At 37.5% G+C, this 23,151-nt stretch overlaps 1 protein-coding gene across 1 annotated transcript in view; it reads right to left on the bottom strand.

Moving 5' to 3' along the window:
- SVOPL (SVOP like) overlaps positions 1 to 19,173 on the bottom strand; it is a 28,978-nt gene extending 9,805 nt beyond the window's left edge. The window contains exons 1-9 of the mRNA XM_025175044.2: positions 19,095 to 19,173; positions 18,278 to 18,369; positions 17,152 to 17,250; positions 16,174 to 16,245; positions 10,316 to 10,440; positions 9,802 to 9,865; positions 6,812 to 6,937; positions 3,964 to 4,092; positions 917 to 990 (exon numbers count right to left, since the gene is read on the bottom strand). Of these exons, the coding sequence (XP_025030812.2) occupies positions 917 to 990; positions 3,964 to 4,092; positions 6,812 to 6,937; positions 9,802 to 9,865; positions 10,316 to 10,440; positions 16,174 to 16,245; positions 17,152 to 17,250; positions 18,278 to 18,369; positions 19,095 to 19,173 (860 nt within the window). The remainder of the gene's footprint in view (positions 1 to 916; positions 991 to 3,963; positions 4,093 to 6,811; positions 6,938 to 9,801; positions 9,866 to 10,315; positions 10,441 to 16,173; positions 16,246 to 17,151; positions 17,251 to 18,277; positions 18,370 to 19,094) is intronic.
- Positions 19,174 to 23,151: the final 3,978 nt, after the last annotated feature.

Below are 23,151 nucleotides of genomic sequence, written 5' to 3'. Positions count from 1 at the left end.
ACCTCTGGATTTCAACTGGATTTTTAATGCACAATCTGGAATATATATTCAAATTGTCAAGGCTGCACAGACACGTAAATGTGATACTGTGCATTTATTGAGGTTTATTTAATGATATTTCGCTTTTTAAATTCCTTCCATTGTGTGAACAATGAAAAGACTCAACCCACGATGCCGCATAAAAAGAATAGCCCATGATAACTCCAAGAGCATTAAAAGATTGTATATCAATTATGTAGGATACAGACTGTGAGCGAATACGTGCATTCGTGCATATGTTTCATCAGTTCAGCACATCATGTCAGGTAAACTAAGATGGGTTGACTAAATCTCTTGCCCGTAATGGCTACATTGCAACGTTATACAATAGTACTATCTCAAGGAATATTCACATCGTTTTCTTGCCCGTTTTGCTTTCATTTTTATTCAGATACTCCTTTCCAAATTAGAAGAGAGAATAATCTGTGAAACAAAATATGGGCTGCCTCTGGATGCATCTGACAATCCATATTGCAAGCTTTCTGATTTGGTGTTCTTCAGACAGGCTTGGGGCCATAATTCCCAGAACTCCCGGTCAGTATGCCGTGAGCATACACAATAGTTAGCCTAAAATTTCGTTGGTTAATTTATATTTCAATGTGTCAAGTAGATGGAGCCATGAAGAACACCAGGCTGGAGAAGGCCAACACAAAGCATCCTACTCAGAACAAGAGGAATATTTGTAAGCTAAATTACTATAATAATCATTTGGTATTCCGATTAGCTTCTGAATAGTAGTTTTAATCCTTAAGATGATCAGAGTTGGGTGGCTATAATAAATTTAAAGAAAGAAAGAAAATCTGAATTTTCCCTTTACATATTCATTAATTTTATTTTGGGCACTGCGATTTGAAAGAAGACAATCATGTAAATTTACCATATAATCCATATCTGCAAAGTTGTCCGTAAGTATTTGGGATCAATTAAGTCCTTGAATCTACCTCGTCTTTCCTGGAAATATGTTAAAGGAACAGTCAGAAATACACTGGATATGTGCTGCTGAAATGCTAGAGACACATCCCAAGCTTTGAAGCACTTTGAGAATTATAACCTAACTTTTCAGTTCAATAACTCCCAGTAGCCCCAGGCAACACAGGCAAGATGAAATTTGGGAATATCTGGAAGGCCACACATTGGACACCCTGGAGTTGACTACCACACGTTCACTTTGTTGCACTGCAGGTTACATAATACATAGCACTATTCCTATCATACATTGTCGCAATTAGGGAATGTAAGGAAAGAAGACACTTGGACCAATATAGGTAGTCCTTGTTTAATCACCATTACTGGGACCTGAATTTAGATCTCTAAGCAATGTGGTCGTTAAGCGAATCATCACCTGAGCAGACCTGATTTTACAACCTTTTTTGTGGTAGTCATTAAGTGAATCATGCAGTTGTTAAGTGAATCACATGGTTCCCCATTGATTTTGCTTGTGGGAAGCTGGCTGGGAAGGTCACAAATGGTGATCATGTGACCCCAGGATGCTGCAACCGTCATAAGTGCGACCTAATTGCCAAGTGCCCGGATCGCAATCACGTGACCACGGGGGCACTGTGATGATTGTAACTTCAGGCACCAGATATAAGTCACTTTTTTTTAGCATTGTCATAACTTTGAATGGTCATTAAATGAGCAGTCATTAAGCGAGGACTACCTGTAGTAGCTTCTTGTCTTTTGTAATGTCTAGGAGGTTTCACTGATGTGAACAAGAAGTTAAGCATCATTATAGTACTTTATGGACTTTATTTACTTTATTTCAGAAGACTTTACCTTTTTGAGTGATCAAGTGTGCCATTGTTTTCCTAACATTTCCTGGCCTTCCGTAAGGCTTTGAAGACCTGGTTCTGCCACCTGGCCTGGGCTGGGATGGGAATACCTCAAGCATGGGGATGGCTAGCCCCATAGAGGCCTTCTGCCTCCAGCCCCAGATCTTTCATCCTCTTGGTCTTTCCTTCTTCTTTTTAGTAATGTTTTTAATTAAGGTTTTATGTATCTATATATTTTATGTTTTTAATTTTTGTTGTGAATCGCCCAGAGTTCCCCCATTGGGGGGAGATGGGCGGTTGAAAATTTTAATAAATAAACAAACAAACATGGCAATCCCCATGACTGTTTAATGGATGGATAGCTACCAGGCCAACTAACAATGGGAGTCAATCCTGTATCTTAACGTGGTTTCAGGAACCACGTTAATGAAAGTATTGAGAAACTTACAGGACAGATATTAAAAAAGATTTAGACCGATGGGAAAAGTTACAATTGTCATTATTAGGAAGAATATCAGTGATCAAAATGAATATTTTGCCACAAATTTTATATCTTTTCCAGACAATTCCAATATTGACTTCAGAAGCACCCTTTAAACAATGGCAACGCGATATTTCTAAGTTTATATGGCAAGGGAAAAAACCAAGAATAAAATATAAAGTTTTGCAAGATGTGAAAGAAAGAGGCGGTTTGGGTCTTCCTGATTTGAAATTGTACTATGTAGCATGCTGTTTAGTATGACTTAAAGAATGGATTACCTTGAGAAATGAAAAATTATTAAATTTGGAAGGTTATAATTTGAGATTTGGATGGCACGGATATTTGTGGTATGATAAAGTTAAAGTTAATGTGGACTTTAAAAACCGCTATATCAGAAGATCTTTATTAAAAGTTTGGACTAAATGTAGACCACTTTTATGCCCTAAGATGCCGATGTGGACTTCTATACAAGAAGCATTTTATAGAACTGAAACAAGAGATAAAAACAAATGGATAAGATATAAAGACTTATTAGAAAAAGAACAAGGAGAATATAAAATCAAATCAAAAGAGCAATTGGTTTTAGAAGGACATACTTTTCAATGGCTTTCTTATATGCAATATAAAGAAAAATTCAAAATTGATAAAAAAAAGAATTTGGATTTGAACAGAATAAATTGGAATTTGAAATTCAACTATGTGAAACAGATGAATACTTAAGAGCAAAAATGTATAAATTATTGTTGACAGAAGAAATGGTTGAAGAACAAGTTAAAGAATGCATGATTAAATGGGCAAAAAATATTGGACATAATATACATATGCACCAATGGGAAAATATGTGGTCTAAAGGATTAAAATTTATTTTATGTTATAATCTGAAAGAAAATTTTTATAAAATGATGTATCATTGGTATATGACACCCCAAAGACTATCAAAGATGTATGGGACAATTTCCAACGTTTGTTGGAAATGTAACCAACAAGAAGGGTCGTTTTACCACATGTGGTGGACATGTAAAATTGCAAAGAAATTCTGGACTCAAATACAAACCTTGATGCAGAGCATACTACAAAGACAGATTCCATTTAAACCAGAATTATTCCTGTTGGGGATAATGGATTTTCAAATAGGAAAACATCTTATCAGAATTATTCAATACATGATTATCGCAGCAAGACTTCTTTATGCACAATTTTGGAAAACCCAGATACTACCAACAATACAAGAACGGTTGTTAAAACTGATGGAAACGGCAGAAAATGATAAACTGACTTGTTTATTAAAAGAAAATTCAAATAATTATTACCTTAAAGAATGGAAACCATTGATGGACTATTTGCAAAATGCAGGTGGGGTGAAGCTTACATGGGGATTTGAAGATTAGGTTATAAATGTAATGGGATATGCTTTGACAAAGAATTATTCCTACTTAATGCATTAAACACTAGCACCTATGACACATTATTCTTAAGACCAGAGATAGATTGGAAGCTATCTATTTTTCATGTCTTTTTTCTTTTTCTTTTACTTTATCTCACCTTTTCTTTTCCTTTTCTATATAATTTGTATTTTCAGTTTTCTTTTTCATTTCTAACTTTTAACTTTGTAATCTTAAAAATTTCAATAAAATACTATTAAAAAAAAAAAGAAAATATTGAGAAACTTACTTCAACAGTTTCTACCAACTTTCCTTCAGGCATAACAGAACGGTTCATTTTAGCAATCCACTCGAGTGTAGCGAGGGCTGCTTTATCATTTCCACAAGATACATTATATCGAGCAGACTCAGGGATAAACTGCAAAATACAAATGAATTAGATAAACAAGCTCCAGCATTTGCAGTGTCACCATCAATCTTATAGTCTTATTGTAATAAAGACTGGATTTGATGTAGTATCTCTTTTAGCATTATACCATTCAGATCAATATGATGAGTCACTGCAGAGCAATTCACACCATGCTTTCTGTCCACACAAGCCATTTTCGGAAAGTCTATCAGAAGGCAATAGAATGTGCCAATCCACAAATTACAGCTACAGCTAGAAACAATTCCAATGAACCCAAAAGATGAATGAATACTGGTGCTTATATATGCAATTACAGGTCCACCCATTTGTCTCAATAACATGCATGGCCAAATAATCAGAATGGAAGCATAAACATTTTGTGTGACTCAGCCCAGAGTATAATGTCAGATAGGCTGTTTTTAGCTTGAGATTTACTGCAAGAGGCCAATATGATACTTGGCTTTGAAGCCACATCTTGGTTCCTGTTTAACTGTGAAGGGCCTTTCCCTCACTTGCAGGTTAAGTTGGCACCAGGCCACCTTTGCAGTACCTGTGAGTCTCCTACATCACACAATAATGGACTTATCTTTTCTCTCACCCCAAATGTTAAAGTCTCAAGCAAATTCTTCTAGTTGCAGAAAATAAGCAGAAAATAAGTTTTCCTACTTGAATCAAATCAGCATGGTACTGCCACAGCAATGAAATGTCCAAAAACCAACCAACCCACCCACCCACTCCTTGGGGGGTTTATGAGAAGGGTGGGTCAGGTAGCCTATTGTGGGGTGTGGCCAGGCATATGGAAATATATGGTCTGCCTTCTCTCTTAAGACACAATCCTGCAGGACATACCAGCTGTGAGGCTGGCTGGAGAGGAACCAATCACCAGCCTCAAAATATTGGCACTCAATCCATGAGGAGATGTTTGGTTTGCAGTATGCATACAAGATGGAGATTGATTCTGAATGACCCAATTTATGACAGCCAGCTTGGTGTAGTGGTTAAGGCATCAGGCTAGAAACCAGGAGACCGTGAGTCTTGCCTTATGCATGAAGCCAGCTGGGTGACCTTGGGCCAGTCACTCTCTCTCAGCCCTAGGAAGCAGGCAATGGCAAACCACTTCTGAAATCTTGCCAAGAAAACTGCAGGGATTTGTCCTGGCAGTTGCCAGGAGTCAATGCTGACTCGAAGACACACACACAATTTCTGGCAACATGTTTTTTAGTAATGCATCAAAGGCTGGGTGGCACTTTAAACCACTAGCAAGGAAAGGCCCAAAGTTAACAGTATGACGTTAATCTGCTCTCTCTCCCTCTACTTTGCATCACTGAGACATAAGATGCCAAAGGACCACAAAGCCACAAAGAAGTAAATGAAGTGAAATAAACAAGGAAATAGAAAGCACTTCCAACAATGTCTGCAGGGGGTCAAAATGGGCAAGATGGCGATTGCAGCATTGGGCTCCACCTGCTGCATGTGTGTCAACATTACACCCATGTATGAAATGAGAGGGCTTCCATTGTGATCCCACCTCCATCTTGCTTGTTGGGCACCCCCCGTCCCTGGCAGTTGCCTGTGGGCACTTTCACCTTATTGTCTTCCACTGTTTGGGGTTTGACTCCAGGCCAGATTGACCTCATGTCGTCATTTATTTATGGGAGATGAGTTATTTTTACTTCTGCTCCAGTGTATTTGAAATCACAGCAAAGCGAGTACCTTCTTTTGAAATCATCTGGCTCTCAAGGCCTTGTAGGTAGTCCATTTTCCAAGTGGGAGGAATTCCTCCCAGTTTCTGGGCTCAAATCAATTATTACTCTCTCCCCACATTGAAATTCAGTATCTCCTTAAGGAACATGCCTCTTTGTTTAGGCACTGATTAAAACTTATCTTCTCCTTCACCCAGTGCTGCAATATGTGATCACACTTACAACTGTTGGAAAAAGTTCCTGGCTACAAAACGAATGACATTTGTCTTCACAACTCACAGGGGTTCCAAGCAAGGCAGCTTGGAAAACTTTGGAGTAATTCAATGCTTTTGTTTACATAGTTTATACTCAGTCTTCTGTCACATAGTTTCTCTTTACAGAGACATCTCTGGATTTTGGGAAAGCCCACAAATATGTTTGCTGGAAAACATTGATTAGAAAGAACTCTAAACATTTATTTTATTTCCTTTTACTTTAGAGTACTTTTTTGTTTTTTCTTTATTTGTTATTTCTGACTGGTGATAGCTCTAGGAGTTTCATTTCTTTTACTTTTTATTAAAAATGGGACATTCCCAAATTCCTTCATCAATTGGTTGGAAAATTACTAACAAAATTTAAATTTGAGAGAAAGCTATTTTTTTCAGATTTGTCCATCCAACGAAAAGACTGAGGTATAAAGTCTACTTCTGTAGCCAGTAAGTTTCAGGTATGAAGTGATATCTGTTCTCTTTTTTGTGACAGGTTCATCATATTTAAAAGTTTCAAGCTAAGCATTGAAACTCTATATTACAAACTGAACATTGCAATATAGACATTGCTCTCTATATTACAAATTGAATCTACTGAATTTGACAGATAAACATGGCTGAGCATTTTGTGTGGTCTAGTTTGATAACATTTTTGATAACAATTTGCCAGCATACATGAATTTCTTTATAAACAAGAAATGTGTACACATATACGCCCCCCGCCCACACCTAACTCCATATATATGCAAACTTAGCTTAGTTCTAAGTCTTTCAGACCTTAAATGCTAGGAGAAGAATGAGGCCTGGAATAGAAGCAATTCGTATCAGCCATTGCCACCCAATAGTTGGGTTAACAACTGATGCCAATCCAATAATTAATAAGGATCCCGACAGCCAAAATACCTGTCAAATAGAAAAACAGAGGATAAATTAGGAGGCAATGAGGTTCTCTCCATCTTCACATTCTCTCAACATTCACAACTGTCTTCAAACTGCTGTTGCTGCATAAAACATGACTAAAAGATTGAGTTAAGCATTCCCACTTCTAACTTGCAGGCTGTCAATACAGATTTTGATAAAGTAAGCAAAATGTTTTTCAGCTTGGTTCTTGAAGCTTGAATGTCAGCTGTCAATCTTTTTCAGAATGTAATGTATGGACACTCCAATTATTGGAGGATAAATTTCTGCAGCGCTTACAGGCATGCACATTTAATGCTGCAGAAGTAAGAATAGAAATGTAGGCATTTCACAGACTGAAGTATACATTTGTATAGAGATAAAACATGGATTTTTCCATTTATATTTATATAATTATAATTCATAATTCTATCTTCCTCTAATTTGCTCAAGCTAACTTGAAATCAATAAGTCAATTATACATAATAAGAAAAATAACAATACTGAAGCAAGGGAGTAAACATTCCAATTCCTTTGACTGGGACTGAAAAAACTGCTTCAGGCATATTGGACTTTCAACAGAACCCTGAGCAGTATCACCAAGCACTTTTGAGAGTTCACACTGTTCAAAAATGGATAGTCTTAGTCCCATGACATATAGCAGATGGAGGTATCTGAGAAAGTTCTTAGGATCCCAGATTTTATTTACTTCAGACTAAGTATTCCATACCTTTCTATCCTGAAAAACTCTCCAGGCAGCTTATCTACATTCATCTGAAACCATTACAATTCAGTAGTAAGAGTAACACCCCCAAAAAAGAGCACCATAAAAATAACATTTATTTTGAGCCATCCCTTGTTGCCATCCCTTGTTGTTTTTCTTCGCAACAATCTCTCTCTCTCTCTGTGCATGCGCTAGGGGCTTCTACTTAATAAGACCACAAAAAATGTAGGCAATATTCATACAACCCAATAAAGTACAGCAGCATTAATATCAAATACAGATGATCCTGCTTTATCTTGTCTTAAAGGAGCACTGAATAGACTCCCCATTCCGAGGGGATGATCTGGAAAAGCACGCTGCTTCTGATATTGGAGGTACCATCACTTGAAGTTCTCATCACTTGAGGCCAGTGATACCTTTATCCCCTATGAATTTATCTCTCCCCTTGGAAAGCTATTCAAGTTGCTGGCTATCCCTACAACTTCTAACAGCAAGTGCCATTGTTGTAATGGTAAAGAAGCACTTTTATCTGTCCTGAATATCTTACTATTCAGTTTCATTGGTTGACCATGACATCTTGGATATAATAAAAAAGAAAGAAATTTATCCACATATAATTGTTCAGATCTTTGTCTGTTATCAACGTTTTTTCCCTATTAAAAAAAAGGTAAATGTTGTAATCCTTCCTAATAAGATAGTCATTCCAGCCTTTTGAATGTTTTTATTGCTCAGGATAAATTGGCATCTGGGCATCACAACAGAGAAGGCCCTGTCCTGAAGATGTCCGCCACCTGAGGACCCCAGCCATAGATGTTTTTCCATCTACGTAAAAATACATATCAGGGAGGTTCTGCTTTTGTTTTAAACAGAAAATCTTAGCAAGTGAATGGGATCTTTATTTAATGAAGTCCTTGGTGCTCTCTGAGCTTGGTTGTTTGCTTGCAGACATTTCATTACCCTTCATTACAAGTTACCAAAGTAACAACCCAACCTCCCACAAGATAAGCTGGGTAAGAACATTATTCAGATGAGTACAAATGGACTGCAGCAACCCAGAACACCAGAAGAAGGAAACAGACCTTCTATACAACATTTTCCAACGAAATGGATACTCACGCAACTTTATCAAAAAATGCCTGACCACTCAACCCACTACAGCACAACCAAAACAAGCTATGAAAAGGATAACACTACCATACATCAAAAATATCTCAGAAACAACCAACAGTCTATTACAATCACACAGCATCACCGTAGCACACAAACCAACTAAAGCCCTCCAAAACATCTTAAGCAAACCAAAAGACTCAGTAGCCCAAGAAGAAAAACAGGAGTTATCTACAACATACAGTGTAAGGACTGTGACAGCCATTATGTAGGACAAACAGGCAGAAGGCTAGCAGAGCACATCCATGAACACCAACTAGCAGTCAGAAGACACGATGAAAACTACTTAATCTCACAACACATGGACATACTCAACCATAGTTTCAGCTGGGAAACTGTGAGCACCCTAAACCAAGTTAAATCCCAAAATGCTAGGGAATTCCTGGAAGCTTGGCATTCAGATAAATCAGCCATCAACAGACACAGAGATAAACCACATTTACACACCATTCAAAAGAAACAATAAAAAAAAGCTAAGAAGGAAACAAAAAGACCAGAACACATCCTCTCTAGCAGCCTATACCAGATAAGCAGGGATTAATACCAGAAACAAACAAACAAACAGAAAACAATACCCTAATCAAGGAACTACTAAGGAGAAAGCCACATCCCAACTAACACTGGCAGGGCAAGCTACTGTATACAAACAGGGAGCAAACCCCACGCTCACTTGCACTGATGAAGTTACCTAGCTGGGGTAATAAAATGTCTGCAAGAAAACAACCAAACTCAGAGAACACCAAGGACTCCACAGTTCAACCCTGAGCTACAGATATTCTCTTCGATTGGAATTTTTATTGAGTATAATTTCCAAAATGGTAAACATGTTGATAGTTGGCCCCCATATGACATCTCTGAAGCCAGCCATGGTCACAGATTTGTCTGCAGTCACATAGACATTGTATCCACACACCCAGAAGTATGGTTTATTGAAATAAATAGAGATATATATTTCCCAGTAAATAGTTTTGTGGCTTACCTGTGATAATGGCAAAATATAGCCACGGTATTTTGTGGGTAAAAATTCTGTTTGTATTATAAGCCTAAAAAAATGATGTGAGAAGGTTAAGGAAAGAAAAAGAAATGTATAACTGGGTTCAAATATTTCTAGGTTAGTTTTAATGATGGCTTGTTGAAGTAGCCATAGTGGCTGGGCTCATGCAATATGCTAAACCAAACCAAACCAAACCAAACCAAACCAAACCCAACCCTCCACTGATTTTGTTTTTTTTTTTACTGCAACATCCATCAATTCTAACCAGACTGTTTTATCTTGGGCCTAAACCTAGAACTTGGTAGGGTGAGAAATATGTCATAAATTGCTCTGGAAGATAAAAGGATTTCACAGCAGAAGTTAAATTTAATTTGCTGGTTAAACAAATCCTGTAGTACTTTGGATTGTGATCCCATGGTAAAATGTGCATGCATAGACACAATACCACATGAGAAGTGCTGATGTTCCTCCTGTTATTGTGTTTGCACCATGACATTACCCTTGTGAATGACCTGACACACCACATCCTACGAGGGTCCGGAGAAAGACAAACCAGAAGTATGAAGGAGAAAATGATGTCAGCAAAGAGAAATAGGCTCCCCATGCAAAAGAGATGAATAAAATCTGGAAGGCAAGACAGACAGGAAGATATTTACTTCAAAGCAACATTCAGTACTGTCAAGTATTTATCTAAAGGTTTCCTTATAGTTGAATCTTGAACATTTCCAGCTAATTAAAAAAAAAAGCTTAATTATATTTGCAATAAAATACATGTATCTTGAATGTGTGTCACTATACTGCATCTGTCTTCTGTAGGAAACAAGATGTTGACCTAGGTTAGAGAACTTAACTTGCACAGAATAATGTGGTGTGCCTGGGAAAAATGGGCTTTGGTTGTGCTTGTGCCAAAATGTACCAAAATTGACTAATACTGTCCTCACTGTTAGCACAGAGTGCTGCATGTGGCAGAGGAGTGACTAAAGCTAGTAACTTCCCCAGTCTAAACATCACTGAAGTGTTGTGTGAAAGCCTTCATTTGCTGACCCTTTGATAAGTAGCAGAAATCAATATCTATAAGCCCATGACATGGTGACCGTGGCATATGGAAGCTGTGACTGGGAATGTAAGAGGACTAAGTGGAGGAGAGCAAGAATTAATGAAAGAAAGAAAAATCAGTATGTTGCATGTCCATGAAACTGAGAGAAAGTGAAGGATGTAATAGATCTGAATGAAGGTGGCCTAATTTAATGGAGTAGAACTGATGAATACAGACAGGAAAGTGAAGGAGTAGGTTCAATTAGGAACGAAAAGGTTAAAATGTACATCTGAAAAAATTAATTGAGGTTGTTATGGGTGTGTATGAAAGTAGCAATCTATAGATTGGTCGTAACTGCATGTTATACTCCAATAAATAGTGATATTGGAAAAGCCAGGCATGAATTTAGGGGAAAATAGTGCAACATTCTAAATTAATATGATCCAAGGGAAATATTATTCTGCTAGGTGATACGAATGAGGGTGAATGGGAAACAAGATGAGAGCGTACAGAAAAGTGATTAGGGTATTTCATTTCATTTCAAGATGAGAGCATACAAAAAAGTGAGAACGATGGGAATTGATATCCAATTAGAAAAGGGTCTGTTTCAAATAAATAGTTTAATCATAAATCCATCCATACATATGGCAAAGGAATCAATATAAATCTAAAAGGATGAATTATTTGATTTTTATGATTAATTCTCCTAACCGAGGGGCTATAAGAGATATTGAATGTGAGACAGACAGTTTTTGGTACTGTGCCATCAAAAGTAGATCTTGGGAAAAAGTAGATATGGAAGAAAAAAAATAAGGGAAAGAAAGAATGAAAGTTCAACTGCTGGAAGAGAAGACGGGGTAAAAAAGGAGATGGATGAATGTCCCAACAAATGAATGGGTAGAACATAATGAAAAAGGGTGTGGAAGCTCTTAGGAAAAAAAGTGAAAAGAATTACGCTAGAGAGTGTCCAGAAGTCCATGGAGTTTTGTTAACAAGAAGTATGGAAGAAGATGTTTGGTGGAATGATGAGGGGAAAGATGTTATGGATAATAAAAAATGCATATAAGAGAAGGATTGCTGCAAGAGAGAGAGAGAAAGAGAGAGAAATATTGAATAATGTATATTTAAAGAAATAGTTGCAGAGAAAGTAGCCAAATAGAGCAAGGAATGGTTGAGAGAGAGAGAAAGAAAGAAAGAAAGAAAGCAGAGAACATGCAGGGCAATGGAAATAAAACTTTGGTGGAAATAAAACTTAGTTTTAGAAGTGGGTTAAGAGGGCTAAACAAGGATCCTCCGGCAGAGTGAATATTATTAAAAATAAAAGCAATCAAATAATACGGGATGAAACTGAAGTGCAGGAATACTGGAAGCAGCATTGCAGTGAGTATTGCATAAACTATATGATGCAACAAAGCCCATAGATCTGAAAATTAGAATATCAAAGACCAGTGTAGTTGTACTGGACAGGGGAAAGTTATAAATAAATGGTGCAAAACTAGAGTAAAGAGATAAATTCCTATACTTTGGTAGAATATTTACTAAAGATGGGAAAAGAGATGCAGAAATTTTAATGTGTGTTGATGGTAGTGAGAGATATATCAGGAGAAACATGGACGTTAGTTGAATGCGGTGCGAATGTGGTGCTTAAGAGGTCTTTGTGGTAAACAGAACCAAACCAAACCAAACCAAACCTAACCACGAAAGAGTGTGGAATGAATGTGGAGTAAATACAACCATGAGGGAACAATGTCAAAGAAGGACATTGATGTGGTTTGGCCATATATTGTAGAAGGAATGAAAATGGCAAAACAACTGTATGAAGCAAGAGTGAATGAATTGAGAGGAAGGGGGAAGTCAAGAAAATTGTAGCTAGGTGTACCTGAAGAGATCCTAAAAAAGAAAAGAAAAGGAAAGGAAAAAAAAAAAGAAATGAACAAAAGGCAATATAAAAAGTGGTGTGTGGATGTAGTAGAAGCATGAAGGGTTTGTCAGATAGAAAGGTATAAAGAGATGAAGTGAATTTTGCTGGTATATAAATCAGAATTATCTATCTAAATATTAACTGTTTCTTATCTTTTAATTTCTTTGCTTACTATTATTTACTCCTTTTCTGTGCTCAGCATAATGTTGCTAACCCTAAAAGGGAACAGCATGATGCCTATGTATTGTTGTTGTTTAGTCGTTAAGTCATGTCCGACTCTTCGTGACCCCATGAACCATATTGCGCCAGGCCTTCCTGTCCTTCACTGCCTCCCTGAGTTTGCTCAGTTTCATGCTCATTGCTTCAGTGATGCTATCTAACCATCTCATCCTCTGCCGTCCTCTTCTCCTTTTGCCTTCAATCTTTCCCAGCATCAGGGTCTTCTCCAAAGAGATCTCTCTTCGCATTAGGTGACCAAAGTATCTGAGCTTGAGCTTCATTATCGATCCTTCCAATGAGCAATCAGGGTTGATTTCCTTTAAGATTGACTGGTTTGACCTCCTAGCAGTCCAGGGGACTCTCAAGGGTCTTCTCCAGCACCACAGTTCAAAGGCATCAATTCTTTGGCGCTCCGCCTTCTTTATGGTCCAGCTCTCACAGCCATACATTACTACTGCAAAAACCATAGCTTTGACTATGCGGATCTTTGTCGGCAAGGTGACGTCTCTGCTTTTTAATATGCTATCTAGGCTTGCCATAGCTTTCCTCCCTATGCCTATGTATGGATGGATGCAAAAACAGATGGGTGACCTGGATGTTGCGGTTATTGACTTTGCCATATTGTAGTGGCCAAGGACATATTTTGCATGCTTTGATCATCTGAAGCCCTGAGTTTGCTACAGAATTCCACATTTTTTGGAACCAACAAAGGAGGGTCCAAAGGAAAACAAATAGGTTTGGTGGGCTCTTTCTTGCAGATGGTTGAAGGTTCTGCCCTTTACTTCAGCCAGCGAGCCTTTAAAACATAGGATGGCACCATCTTTGAATTCAAAGGGCTTTCAGCAGGCAAAGGTACCTACAGCCTCACACACTGATCTGTTGTGCATGTATCTGCATAAATGTGCACATGTATAGATGAGTGTAGCAAAACTGTGTGTGCATTTGAGTATGTTGAGGGGCTGAGGGGGCCGAATGAATGCTTCATTCAGCATAAAAAAGTGTTTGCTTCAGCATGTAAAAATATAATCTTGTTTATGCTTTCTTCTGCACATAGGAAGTTGTTGAACATGGAGGAACCCATCACATACAGTTATGTATGCATAAAGTTAAGAAAATAGGAAGTAAAAAACTGTAAAATTAAGCGAAACCGGAAAACTGCTAGAACATGTATTTTTATATTAGAGGCCAATGATAAAAACATATATTTAGTAACCAATAATATTATTGAAAAACATTATATTCACGAAGTTAAGAAAATATTGACTAAGTTATAAGAAAATGTACAGAATAAAAAGTGAAATAATCTACGTTTGGCAAGCCTCTCTGTTGAGTTCACCCAATTTTAAAAAATTAACCAACTGTTAATTTTCTATATCAAGAAAAGTATGTTCTTTTCTATGTATGTTCTTCCACATAAAGGCTAATGTTGATACCACATAAGTGGAGCAACAGGAGCACTTCCAGTGAGCTGGATGTCATCGAAGGAGTGGGGATGGTGGTGTGGCAGAGATCGGCAACCAGAAGGCAAGTTCTAGCTGCTGAAATCTCTCTGGAAAAAGGAGAGATCATGAGATTGCCCACATGCACTCTGGACAGCTGTTCCTTGCAAGTAGACTGCAGGAACCAGGGTTTTTGCACTCAGCTCATGAGAGGAGAGACTGGGAGTTGAGGGATTCCATCTAAGCTCACAGTCATAACATAGCCTATATGGACAAAAAGCTCAGCCAAGCCTCATTTCTTAATCACTTTTGGAATTGCCTTTTAATTGCTTTTCAACTATTAAGAACTTTTGAATCCACAAGTTTTATAACATTCACTGGGTGAGTCTCCTTCAATCCTTGGAGAAAGAAGTTTTAAGTGCATGTTTAAGGACTTTTTTAAAAATGTGGGGGGCGGGGGAATAAACAGAAAAAATGTGATTATAGTCTTGATTTTAGAAAGTTATAAATAGATTAAGAGGGATTTCAAATAATTTTGAAATTAATTATAAGAAATCTTCCTGTGGGAAAATGCTGTGGTTTAGAAAAAAGTCATAAGATGGGACTTTGAAGGTTGGACACTAGAAGGAACCAGAAACAGCTAAAGATTATAATTAAAAGAGAAGAACAAATTTGACTCACTAATACAGAATGAAGCAAAATACCTTAACTTTGGATGAATTGAAGGTTATTTGTGAACAATGGACTCAGAAGTTAATCTTAAGAATGTCTGCTTTCATAGACAAACTGGTTTTAAAAGAGGTTATAGAAGAGAAACAAGTTTTACTGGACAAGACTGAGGCTGATTTGAATGTGGATTTAAAAATGACAGGTTACAAGAATGATAATGGAAAAAGATATTATACTGTATATACAAATGAAACCGGCTGAAGTCTTAATAACTGAAAGGGATATACAAATAACAGACCAGAATAGTGACTTGGATAGCTTTCTTATTTTGGATTTACAAAAAAGACTGGTTGAAGTTTTGAAGGATTTTCTGAGAAGAGACAAAGAGAAAATGAAAAGAAATCAAGTTCTGGGGTGTTATTTAAAGGGATTAAAGATCAAGATTGTTAAAACCAAAGGAAAGGAATATAAGGTTGGTTTATTTCATCAAGATTAAAATAGATATGTGGTTTCTGGAAACCTTTAATGGACTTTTGTTGACCAGGACCGAATGACAAGGCTTTAAAGATTTGTTTATAGATAAGACATGAGATACGGGAAGAAGAGATCTTGTGTTGTACTATGTTAAAAATAAAGGGAAGGAATATAAAGTTGGTTTAGGTTAAAATATATATGCTGTTATTTCTGGTAACCCTTAATGGACTGGTGCTGACCAGGACCAAATGATGAGGCTTTAAGAATTTGTTTATAGATAAGATATGAGATATGGGAAGAAGAGATCATTTATTGTATTTTCAGAGAAGGTGATAAATTACTGAAATTGTTTGTACTTGCTGTGATGAAGGGGGAAATCATTTCTTTATATATTTCTCTCCTTTTTTTTTACTATATTCTTATTTTTTCTTCATTTTCTTTTTTCTTTTTCTTTTTCTTTTCCTTTCGGCACTATCTTTCCTTTTCATTCTTTCATTCTTTTTTTAGCATATATTGGGGGTTTTTTAGTTTTGTAATTGTAAAATTTAATAAAATTATTATATATAAAAAAAGTGGAGCAGTGGAAGAAAACCACTTACCTTACAACGACCAAATCTATCTGCTAGAATCCCAAATACTACACTAGCCAGCATGTAGCCAAAAAACACCATCTGAAAGAAAGAAATGAATCCCACATTTTACACTTTGTAGACTATAAATGTACAGTTCCCCTGGGCAAGAATAGTAGAAGCAACATTAGACAGTGATCTGATTCACAAATTAATGAGAAACTAACATTAAAATACCTAGATGTCTTCCAACATCTAAATCTATGTCTCTTATCTCTATGTCTACCTCTACCACCCCAGATTTTTATCTGGCCAACTACTAATGCTCTGAAAGCAATCTAGGAAATCACTATGGGAGTGACCAGAGTTGGTGTCACTAAGACAAAGGAAATGATAGCTTCCAAGTAGAGATGTAAAAGAAGGAATGTGATATAGCACAGGTTCTTCATAAATGTCAAGAGTCCATCTTCATACCCCCCTCTCCAGTTATTAATCCCTCAGTTCTCCACTGAGGTTGAAGTTTTCAGTTTCAGTAGCTGAAGGTCAGTTAAAAGCTCTCTTTATAGTTCAGTAGAAACTGTCACAGCACAAAATATTCGCCAACAAAAATTATTATAGCTGTACAGTAATTTGAAAAGCAGGTCAAGGTGGCTATTTTGAAATATTAAAAAAAATGAAAGGAATGGAAAGAATAATCACAAATATTCTTAACTGAGCAGATGAAAATATGTGTGGCCATTCACTTGTGAGACCTGGTTTGATTTTTGGGCCAGGATTGACCCAAGACATTTATATTAAGGCATCCATGACTGGTCAAATGATTTTTGGAATCTGAATAAGAAAATCGTACAAGCACAGAAAAAAATGATGAAATAAATAATGCTGATGTTTTAATGTGACCAGAATCATCTGCCTGAGGCACATTAGTCATCATGTCTCATGATAGTCCTGGCACTTTCTCCCCCAATGTCAGCCCAATAACCACGTGACTGTAGAAATTCTACTTACTGTTGTCACTAAAGCCACTTGCCAATTTTTAAGCTGCCATTCACAGCGGATGACAGGACCTACTACAGCAATCAGCATGATTTCCATAGCTTCTGCCACCTTTGGGAATGAACACATGAAACAATATAGGCGTACTTTTCAACATACCCAAGACACAAAGAGGGAATTACTTATAATCCCCCAATTCTCATTCCAGTTCTCCTATGCCTGTATAGTACTGTTATAAACTCTATGCTACTTTAGTATTCTGGATTGATGCTGTCTGCAGCCCCTGGTTTTCCTACAGTTCCAAACTCAGAGGGTGCTTGTGATCCTAGAGATGAAAACACATTCAAAGTAAAGAGATACTCCAATCCTTGGCCATGTTTCTATCTTCAGTCTCTGCCCTTCACCCCGCTTGTCACAGCTGCCTGAAAGATCCCATACTTCCTTGTTGGAGAAGTCAGAGCCATATTGTTACAGATAAGAATACTGTCTGAACATTAGTTAGCACTTAGCATAATTTGGAGGCAAATTAGATTTTTTAGAGGTCAGAGGACATGGGAAAGGGTAAAATTTGAAAACTTTTCTGCAAAGAACTTTTTGACTCATACTTCAAAATGTCTCAGAATATCCCCAAAAGAAGTGTTAACAAAACAGGCAAGAGCTGCCAATGTGGTTGGAAGTGTTAATACAGTAAATTTAATCAGAACTTAGTGTTATGCTGAAATGTTCTGCATCTTTCAACCATCTTCACACCATATGATGGGAAAAAAAATTGTATATGATTTTCAAAAGTGAGGAGGACTGTATGAATGTCCCTGATCTTCACTGTGAAAATCTCTCTGGCCTGCCCACCCCCTCCCAGCTTTCCAGATCTCTATTAAATCTCAGAGACTCTTCCCACATAACTTTTCCTGATCCAGAATTGTGGGCAACAAATGAGGTAGGAGCGACTGTAGTAGAAGAAAAGAACAACCAATTCTCTGATGTCATAGAACAATGGAGTAAATTCAAAAATATCATGGAATTTGAAAGAAATTCAAACGCTTCCTGACAACCAATAAAACTGAGGCCCTGTTGCAGGGGGAGAACATGTTTAGGAAACTGGATGACAGATTTCAGCACAATATTAATAAAAACTTACACCAGTACTGCCCATGATCATAAAGAGTGCAATGTGAAACCTCCCAAAACCAATTGTTTCCACGGCTTCTTCTACTGTAAAGGTCTTTTGCTCTAGAATATTAAATAGAATTAGTATGTATTCATTATTCTTAAACACAGAAAACAGTACACCCCCCCCAAAAAAAAGGAAGGGGAGAAGAAAAATACAGATTTGCCTGAAATATGCACCTATATGCATATGTAGAGATAGTTAATTTCATTATACTACACAAGCCTACAATTAGATGCCCTGTTTACCTGCTCCATCCACACTCCAAAAGCTATTAATGGGCATTTGCAAGGCCTGTTTTCTTCCTTCTGATAACTATTTATTACTAAACTGGATGTATTTTGGACAAGCAAGAATCTTATATAAGAATCCTTGAAACAGAAGATGATTTCAAATAGAGAATTATGAGAAGGACATAAGACCATCCACCAACAAGATGTTATAGGTTTGAATAGGCCACATTTTGTCCATAGGTGTCAGGAGTACATTATGCGCCCACCTCCCAAAACTGCTGCATATACATAACATTAAAGTATGTCTAAATCTTGTTGGCAATTTCACAATTTTTCAGTTGAGGAGCAAGCATTCAGAGCTTGCAAAGGTTGTAACCCTGTAAGACAGGATTCCTCAACCTTGACAACTTTAAGACAGGTGGACTTCAACTCCCAGAATTCCAAGGTTGAGGAACCCTGCTGTAAGAGGTCATTAAGACTCTGAGGGAATGTTAGTCAAGAACACTAGTATTATCACAGCTATGAGAGACAAGATAAACACCAAACTAGATTACCTTTTTTTGGCTCCTGTTCCTGAGTTACCATTTCCTCAACAGTCATAGCATTTGTTCCTTGTTTCCGCTTGACTGACATCTTTGGATTTGCATTAGTTCACTCGGAGGTTTTATATCCAGAAAGCTCTTAGGTTCAGTAGAAAACTACACAGAGGATATGAAGGAATCTTTGAAGTTGGGGACTCGGATAATGGTAGCTTTACAACAATACTACATGTGGTGTACAGCAGGGTTCCTCAACCTCAGCAACTTTAAGATGGGTGGACTTCAACTCCCAGAATTTCCCAGTCACCATGGCTGGCTGGGGAATTCTGGGAGTTGAAGTCCACCCATCTTAAAGTTGCTGAGGTTGAGAACCCTGCTGTACAGTAATACTTTGTTCCTTGAATGAACACTTTGCATCTGAATGTCTTCTGCCCCCCCCCCCATTATTTTGCATCAGCTTCAATTGAAGAAGAGTTACTTTAAAAAAACCAAAAACCAAAACCAAAAACCCAGATCCTATAATCCCAAAAACTTCCCCATCTCTGATATAAAAGACCATTTCTTTAACGGCTATCTGCTACCACTGCTTGGTTGAAGAAGCCAAACCAGTTCTGTTCATACTGGACACGGCTTTGTAAATTATGTCTGCTTCATTCAATCCAGTTTTAAATCTAAGTAAATGCTTCCCTGGCTTTAGACAAAACAAGCTAAGTTCTATAAAATGGCTAATCCTAATTTCACATGGCAGTAGTTTAACAATGAATGATAACAGCAAAATAATTATTTAAGATTACTGAAGGAATGGATAATTACAACAGCAACAGTATGTGAGAACACTGCAGTACTTAGCAAATACACAAATTCTTTGTGGCCAGAATTATAATATAATCCTATATCTTAATATAGAAAGACACTTGGGTTCAGTGGGAATTACTCCCAGAAAGATGTGTACACATTTGCAACTTTACTTGCTACATTTTTATTTATTACCCCATCCCACTTGATCCTCACAGCAATCCTTGTAGGTAGATTAGATTGAGAGACTGAATCCCAGGGTATTCAGTAAGGTCTGTGGCTGATTTGGACTTCCAGACCAATTCTTTTTCACAATCTGACACTACATCATCTTCCCTAACTTCATTGCCCTCCAGATCGTGGTTGCAGGTGATGAGAGTTGTAACCCAGCACATCTGGAGAACATCAAGTTGAGGCTTCTTTCACCCCATACAAGTTCATTAGTAAATGCAAATTAGTAAATGAAGTTCTCACAATGAGAAAAAAAAATTAGGGAACTAACTCCATGCGCTCTTCCACAGTGAATTTCTTTTCTTACCTTTCGTAGTCAAGCAATTAGATAAGTCTTGTTCTCTCCTTGTTTTTTCAAATGTGTAGCTCCTCATATGATACTGTGCATGCTAGAATCATGCAATGTGCCTGGATTCACCTCCTTTCTTCATGGCTGAAGGTGTACAGTTCTCATTTTAACATCTTTGCCTCTTCAGATTTCAGGCTTAAGACCTTCAAAGCAATTATTTCCTTCCTCTTGGAGAGCAGGTGGCCAAACCAGGAATTTCTTAACAAGTGTGTAATTATATGCTCTTTTGCTATTGGTTTATTTATTTTTTTTAAAGCAAAATACAGAATTTCCATTTCAGTCCCATGTATCACTGCTGCCCTTGCCTTCTCACAAAAGGTTGGCTCTGTTATTTCAGTGATTGATTAAAAGAAGCCAGAGAAGGAAGCAGGGTCAAACTGCAACAGTGCAAGTGGATTGCTCATACATATATCTTGCACTGTATATTACTATTCTGAATTCAGCCAGTCTTCTAAGGAGAGAGCTAGCTGGAAAGCAACATGGATGAATCTGTCCATTTGGGTTTCTCTCCATTTCTTATTTTTGTGAAATCTGTCAAGTTTATTTATTCTTAGTTTCTCATTACTGATCTGTTAACTTGGATTTGGTGCAACTTTCCTTTAAGTTGACCTAAAATTAGAATGTATTTGTGTGCATGTTTTCCAAAGCATACATGCCTTTTATGTCAGCCCTCCCAGGTAGATAGATCAGTAAACCGACTCCATGGGATGACTAGAAATATGTTATTGAGATAGGGAATATTAATAAAACCTTACAAGTTTGCCCATGTTTTTCCTTCTCTCCCTCTTAGACCCCAAAGAGTCAAGGTAGAACCAGTCTGAGTCTCTTTGTAATACTTTCCTCCCCGCCCCCAACCCATCCTTAATGCATACTTTATCTGCACTAGTTATTGTCTTAACAGTTTCTGGATGCCTTCTCCAGGAGTCCCTGCTTTTTGTTTGCAATTTCCCAAGAACTGAGCTCAGTGCATCCTCAGAAAGCTTGGCACTGCTGCTTAAGGACTTTCCCAAATTTCTGCACATGAACTGCAGGCAAAAAATTTTTCCAATGAGACAGCCTGAGAAGCAAAGTAGTTGTGCATGTACACACATATAAAGATGTCCTGGGGAAGTCCTTGAAGCATCTGTGCCAAGCCTTCCAGAGGGAATGTGTCTGCCACAGTTCTTCAAGAATACTAGCCCACTTCACAACCTGCTCTTTCAGATGCTTCATATAGGTGTAATATGTGTGCATGTGTAAGGGGCAGTGCCAAATTTGGAAAATTGAAAAACTTGAAGGATAGCTAAGGCTAGAATCGATTGGTATAGAACAGCAAATTTAAATATATACCATGATCTTAATACATTTTCAACTCCATTGGTGAGTTGGACAAGCCTATGCATTTAACTGAACAGGATAGCAGTTAAGAGTAGTGATTTGCTGTACTATAATATTTCTTCTTTTTGAACGTATAGGAAGACCAGAGAATTGAATGATAGATGGAAGTGGATGTTTAGCAATAGGAAAAAAAATATGGGTGTGAAGTCTTTTGGCTGCCAAGATAAGGAGTGCACATGGAGAATAACAGAGTAAAAAATCCATCTGGCCCTATCACTAGGTATTATATTTTTTATTCATCATATTTATATGGTGGCCCATCTCGCAAAATATGACTCTGGGTGGTGTATGATAAAGAAAATTGTACAAATTGTAGAATGAAGTAGCCACCTCAAGAAGCAAGGTATGGGCCTCACAATAGTTCTCTGCTTTTCCTCCTGAGTCTATAGTTAGTTTTCATCCCTTATGGACTCAATGCCATGCTATGGGCTCAGAGCATCCTTAGTTAGCCTATTGCCATCCAACTGTCCCATCACCAATGCTGCAAAGTGAATCAATGTAAATCAGCTGATCTCTATTGCCATCTTTTCCTTTATATCATATAATAAAACATCTCTGGCTCGTTCTGGCTAGAGAGCCAAATTTAGAACCAGAGATTTAGGAGTATATTCAGTTGATCAGTGGGGTAGGAACTAAAATGGTTGGATCTTGCTTCAAACATATAATGCTTCCTAGGAAAGAAAACTTGGTGACCTGAATACAACCTGTACGCTGTATTTGAAAGGATAAAAGAAATCAAATCAGCTTTTCAGAACCTTACCTCTAAATACACAAACATATTCAGTTTCAGATAATCTTCTTTCCACTTACATTCTGATCATCTGGAAGGAAGCCATTGCAACAATATCCCATAGTGCCCAGAAAATGGGGGTAGGGAGAAAATCTGGAGCAACCACATTTGAAAGCCTCTGAAAACAGTGAAATCGCACACAAAATTTAGAATTACACCAAGAGTGCTTGTCTTTTCTTTTGAGCATGTTATATTTGTCCTATAAAGTTCAGAGTTGATTGAAGCTGATGGAGACTCATAAATGACGTGTAATGATTGGACATGGTGTTATATTTATCACAAGGCTGCCTTGGAAAGCAGGAGTCTCACTCCAGTTTACAAATGGTCATCACATGGTTGCTGCAATCCAGTGTCCAGGTAATCCACAACCAAACATCAGGAGTAATAGACCAAGATGCATGCAGACGGCTCTTACATTCATTACCCTCATTCTGAGTGAAATCAATCAGGCATTGTCAAGCTGCTGAAAATAGATGTTCATCTTCATGCATGAATCAAGGCATCAGCCCTTTGCAGGCATTTTATGTCTG

Source organism: Python bivittatus, unplaced genomic scaffold, assembly GCF_059951505.1.
Source record: "Python bivittatus isolate LINGU-HERP-01145 unplaced genomic scaffold, Pbiv_v1 ctg000330_np1212, whole genome shotgun sequence".
Lineage (NCBI taxonomy): Eukaryota > Metazoa > Chordata > Lepidosauria > Squamata > Pythonidae > Python > Python bivittatus.
Note: the sequence above shows the minus strand (reverse complement) of the source record. Positions and strands in the feature narration are given on the sequence as shown.